General features: G+C 44.6%; 1 protein-coding gene across 1 annotated transcript; it reads left to right on the top strand.

Annotated features, from left to right (window-relative positions):
• Positions 1 to 163: 163 nt before the first annotated feature.
• LOC149363812 (proton-coupled folate transporter-like) lies at positions 164 to 4038 on the top strand. Its single transcript, XM_089573748.1, has 2 exons — positions 164 to 289; positions 1075 to 4038. Exon 2 carries the CDS (start codon positions 1142 to 1144, stop codon positions 2798 to 2800), a length of 1659 nt encoding a protein of 552 aa, XP_089429874.1. The 5' UTR covers positions 164 to 289; positions 1075 to 1141; the 3' UTR covers positions 2801 to 4038.
• The last annotated feature ends 1986 nt before the right edge of the window (positions 4039 to 6024 follow it).

Raw genomic sequence — 6024 nt, 5'->3', positions numbered from 1 at the left:
TAATTTGCTCGCATCTACTTGTACAAGAATCCGATAGAAACAAAAAAAAGTCTTTTTTTTTTCTGAAGATTTTTTGTCTTATAGCAGAGCAACCACGACAAATAATCAAGAATTACGCAGATGCTTTGTTTCTGCAATAAATGATCTCGATAACGCAGAACTCGTTTCAAGCGCGCATTGTATCAGTATCGGTTGTATTGACTCTTCAGGCCGGTAGTACGAATAGGCGATTACTACATGTGCGTGTGTATTACCTGCGGTGCAGGCAGGTATGCTGTAGTGACCAAAGGTGAGCTGGAGTTGCCGAGGTTTTAGTGGACTTTTCATTGTCAGGACATACCGTCATGCTCGTCCGGGCGGCGTCTGCCGGCAGAGATAATGTTATGGCAGAGATTACGCCATGGCGCGTTTTATGTAATGGTTTCTGATTTCTCAGTCCGAACATTTTTTCGTAGACGTCGGTGCACCGTTCCCGCTAAAATGCAGTGTCACGAACAGAGGGAAGGCCGCCGGTTTCAAGCAGCAGCAAGCACGATCGCTCACATTTATATCCACTGAATGATCAGAGTATATCGCAGAAGCCGGCGATCGCAGAAAAAGCATGGCTTTCGGTTTGGTTTCTCTAGTTCCGCATTGTTTCGGCAAATCAGCCGCGCGCCGACACAACAGTTTCCGAAGTCTATTCTGGTTTGTTTACTATGTGCAGAACTGAACATCTGGCTCGGATGTGAATCACTAGATGACTGTACACAATTCTTTTTAACGAATAGTGCTGCAAAGTCTCGCTTCTTTCTCTGGGCGGTTAAAGGGCAGGACATTGTTCGCTAAAAATGTTTGCAGCCTGGCTCATTTGTGCAGAATTTGCTGCCTTATTTGCTTAGATTGCAGTTACATAAAATCGTGTTTCTCAAGTGTGCTAGTCAAAGTCATGTATATTGGTGTCTTGGCACAAACAACATTGCAGTAAATGGATGCAAGAAGAGTCAATGCAGACTTACCTTCACAGTCTGTGTATGGTGGCTTTATGTTAATATTGAGGGCTAGCAATAACAACTTCCTTTCTCTTCCTTTCAGAGCACATGCTCCTCATAAAGCTAGCCTCTGCCTGTTCCTAGCACCTTTTTATGGCTCAGTAGGCAGTATGGAAGGAGGTTTGCCTCAAGTTGCTGGAGAGCTTGTTGAAGATTACTTGGAGCACACATGGCGAAGGCGAGCTCAGCGCTACAGGCGGCGGTTCAGAGAGTTTTTCATGCCCTCTGGCTTGCGAGGCACATTCCGAAACCTTGGTGCACTTGCTGAGGACAGCTCTCCTGAGGAATTTGAAGATCAAGATGACCGCAGTCGCTGTCGGAAGTTTGTGGACTTTGTCGGGACACTGCGTCTTGAGGCATTCTTTTTTCTGTACACACTTGCTTACACCATGCAGTACGCTACAACAGCCAATTTGCTTGAACTGAAAGCGTGTTATCAGGTACTCAATGAGACCAAGGAAGTCTGTGAAAGTTTGACTCAGAATTCAAAGGAAGATGTTAAGGTGCGCAATGTTGCTACTTTATACATTGTTTATCAGTCTCTTGTTGGATTTCTGCCTGGAGCACTGATTACTCTTGTGGTTGCTAGCTGGTGTGACGAATCGGGAAGGTTTAGGATTCCGCTGTGTGTTTCTGTATTTGGCAGCATGCTTAAGATATCTGGAGAGCTGGTGACGGCAGTGTATGAAGATGCCTCAATATATTACAACTTAATCTGTGCAATCCCTGAAGGCCTTTTTGGTGGCCTTCCAGCTGTTCTCATGTCATCTTACACTATTACTGCCTTGTCATCTTCGAGGAAGCAGAGAACTATGCGGTTCTTCACCTTACAAATTGCCTTTGTTCTTGCACTCCCAGTTGGGCAGCTCATCTGTGCACTCACGTATGTTAATTCTGGTACATTTGTTCCCCTGATGGGCTCCTCACTAGGCATTCTTGCTTTGTCGTGGCTGTGTGTAGTATTCTTGGTTAGAGATACAGCACCATGCACCCCAGAAGCTCCGGGAACTGTCCAGGCCTCCGGTGAGTCTTCCGGTATGCCATCATCGAATGCAAGGCCGTTGAAGGTGGTCAAGCATCTTTTCAGCACCCGACATCTGGTCGGTAGTATCCGCACTGTCCTTGGCCGTCATTACGACGTGGATCGCTTCCGAATTCCGCTGTTGGTTCTCTCAGTCTTCCTTCTTGTGCTGAACAGCCAGACGTCCTTCATGGGCTACTTCTATGCCAAAAAACAGTTCAACTGGACTTTCTCCAAATACATGGTGATCACATCCGCTTTCTCATTGGCCAGTGTGCTTGTCCTTGTTCCGCTACTTGTGATGTTCCTGCGCTGGCTGCCCAATCAAGAGTATGGTCTTGCTGTTGTCGGCATCATGGGTGTTGGCGCTAAGAACATTCTCCATGCATCTTCAGGGGCTGCTGGCAGCCCCCTCTTCTTCCTAGGTTATGGTTTTGGAATGCTAAGCAACATTGCACCTGCTTGCATACGTTCTCATGTTTCCAGGCTTCTTCCGGATGCTGAGTATGGAAGATTGTTCTCAGTGATGGCAGCTTGTGAAGCCCTTGCGCCACTCCTGGGTCGTGTTATGTTTGAGCGTCTGTTTGGTTTTTCTAAGGGTTTCTTTGCAGGATTGTCATTTGTGGTTGGGCTTCTGTTTTTGCTCCTGCCTCTTGCAGTAGTCATATACTTCTGGCGCAAGCGGCAGAATGAGTACGCTGTTATGGCAGAAGATCCCATGTCTGCAAATGAAAATCCTAGAGTATAGTCTTGTTTGTTGGTTTGTCTGTGTGTGCTTTGAGGTTTCCACTAGCAGTTTAGTGCTGCTCCTATGTTAGATTGAAATGTCACAAATTCATTGCTATTGAAAGGCACATTCTTGTTTGCTTTCTTTCTTCAGAAGCAACAATGCTTCTGAGGGGCATTTCTTGTAAACCCACAAGTCTCGTGGAAGACAACTGCTTTTATAAAATGCTCCAGCCATTCTTCCTGTGAAACCTGAAAAAACTGAGAAGATTTAACTCATCATTCTTAACATTTATGCGTATGCTATGAGATGAAGGGTTGCTGCCTTCCTGGTATCCAGGATTCTTGTGAATGGTTTAGGATTATTTTTCTTATTTTTGTCAAAAGAATCTTGAAATATTTTCATGCTCAAGTTGCTGCACATTTTAGTAACAAAGAGTTTGATAGAAGCTTGCGCATGCAGATTTTTATTGATGTGGTTTCACCTGTAAACCAAAGATAACAAAGTGGTCTAAATGTTATATGCTATAACCTAAGTGACCAAGAGCAGAAGTGCCTATTTATTTTTCACTTAATATTTAAATAAGTGCTGTGGTTGGGCACTTCGTTGTTAATTTTGTGGTTTTTTTTGTTCTTTCTTTGTAGACCTGACTTCTAGTGAGCAAGCGATGTTTTACTATTTTCCTGTATATTGTATTCGGTTATGAAGTCTTTGAGTGACTTTGTTTGTTTTTAGTAATGATAGCAATTTTTGGGGGCAAACATCTGCATAATTATCTTTACTAATTTAATTATCTTTGTGGAGAATATTGACAACCACTGTCATTGTACATTGTCACCATCTTGCCCGTTGTTACTTTTAAGAAAGAACAAAACCGTACTGTAACTATTCAGTGCTTGCAAAATTGGAACATTTTTCTTGTTAGTGGTTTAGGATTGTGAGAATAAAAATGGTAGATATTTTCTGGTTTTCTTGGTGCATAATTTTGCATTTCATAACCAAACTAGTGCTCAAGTGAAGGACTAGCTGGCAAAAGTATGCTAGCATGCTAGCCAAGGTAATATTTGGAAAAAAACTAAGAACTGTTGGGCCTTGTGCTGTAGGCATTTCTGTTGCAGATTAGCTACAAAACATCCAACGATGTTTCGGCTGGTACAAAATTAAAAGTTGTTTCCAAAGTTGCAGAAAACCAGTTGACTAATGTAGGTTGCAGTTACTTGATGCAGATCCCTGGAATTTTTAATAAACAGATGAAATGATGTTTATTTCTTGTTTTGATTCTATTGGTTTGCACATTAATGGCTTGTGTATAAGATGATTTTCATAGTAAGTCTAGGAATCAGTTGGCTCCTCACTGAAGAGTAATGGGGCATGCATATAAGATGTGTAGACTTGTGATAATGGGGCAGTTGATGGAAAGCTTCAGGGCAAAGAAGAGAGAAGCGCCACAGGGATTGTCGCCATTTTTTGCTCCTTTTCACCTCTGGAGCTAAGGCACAGCACAGGGCTTGGTCCTTTCACCCTACCTCTTCAACACCACACTCATCCCTCTAGCCCATAAGCTAGCCACTATCCTACACCTCTCCCACACTATGGACAACGCATGGAAATGACAGTGAAACTGAGGCCACACTATAATAAGCAGGCACGCCAGAGTGGAGAAATCCCATCGTCTGGAGGGACGCGATGTCATCACAAAAGGTTATCTATGAGAAGGCTCCACCTGCTGATCGTGACAGGTGTCTTATGGGAAGAGCTCGGGCAGACTAACCTGGATCTCAGAAGCCCCACCATGCAGTCACATCAGGCTAAGGCAGCCGGCAGCTTCGAATACTGTCGCATTGCCAGCGTTGTAGAACTTGGGTTGAGGTGTCCGTTGAGAATTGAGACATAATTGAAGTATGAATTTTATTCATTGGTTTTGTTATACAGGTAACAAACACGCAATAAAGCAGGAGCTAAAGGCGTAACCTGACAAGGGCTACTGCCTTATTGAGCAGTAATGGCAGACATGATGCAGTTTCTCACAAAACTAACAAGCATATACAATACATCTTGTACAGACAGCAAACGGTGAAATTGAACAGAAAAGAAAAATTTTACAAACACTGACAAGCATGCAAAATACATCTAATACACATAGCACACCCTCAACAGAAAGTTAAATAATTGTATTCTAACAAAGCATAAAAAATTTGGAGGACGCTTAAGCTTCACATTTAAGAGAGGAAGGCGACAGCGTCTTGCAGAGCTGCCAGGAAGGCCACGGAACACCATCGCCCGTTCGGCGCGATGCCTTGCCCGTTGGACAAATCGAGAATTGGTTTTTTGAGGACGCACCAGCAGTCTCACTTGTCTTGGTGGACGCCCGGACCGCGCATACGCAGCCCCCGATTATAGGTCGCCGGTTCGAATTCCTGCCGCGAGCTAGGCTCTAACTTAGCTAGAAAGTTTATGCTGCACGAAACGCTGAATCGTATGACTCCATCTGGAACATCCTGCGGCAAACGGTTGACATGATACGATTTTTCCCACGCGCGGTGATCACAACTACTACGACGTCGACGGCTTCTCGACCGAACGAGCTGTATACGTGCCGCGTAATACATCTAATGCATATTGTACACGCCCAACAGAAAGTTAACAAAGCGACATGGAGAACCTATAAAGTTCAATATTTTTGTAGCGAGAGCGGGAATCTCCTCGGTGACCTTTCAGATACGTGCCCTGAAATCAATCCTGTTCCCTAGGTCTCCCTAGAGCCTTTCCTTTCCTCTAAACCAACCCTTAGCGGACTGGCGAGCATGATGAGCAGGCGTGAAGTGGCGCCATATTGACTGTAGTTGGGAGCGGGGCTGAGCCCATCCCTCTTAGATACACCTTTGAAAGTTAAGAACCAGTGATGAGACCAAGCAAAACCAAAATTTGGTTTACGTGATAGCTGGAGTTCGTGGCCGGCGGAAAGAATGGTGCAGGAGTTGCGAAGCTGGCAACAAAAGGAACACAAGTCTTGAGGCCATTGTCAACGCAGATGCATATCGCGGTGTACGTGGTGTGGGTGTGTTGTCAGCAGATTTTTGCAGACAACAGTGAGTGCTAGCCGCTAACCGAGTGCTAAGGACTGCGGCACCGGTAGCATTTCGGAGAGGGTGAGAGGACACTATTTTAAACGCCCAGTACACCGGCTTGGGGTGATTATATATAAGCGGAAGCTTCGAGAGCTATCTGTTCTCGCTTCGGCGAGC

This window comes from Amblyomma mixtum, chromosome 2 (assembly GCF_055824585.1).
Source record: "Amblyomma mixtum isolate Tamu chromosome 2, ASM5582458v1, whole genome shotgun sequence".
Classification (NCBI taxonomy): domain Eukaryota; kingdom Metazoa; phylum Arthropoda; class Arachnida; order Ixodida; family Ixodidae; genus Amblyomma; species Amblyomma mixtum.
The sequence above is the reverse complement of the archived record's forward strand: the minus strand, read 5'-3'. Positions and strand labels throughout refer to the sequence as shown.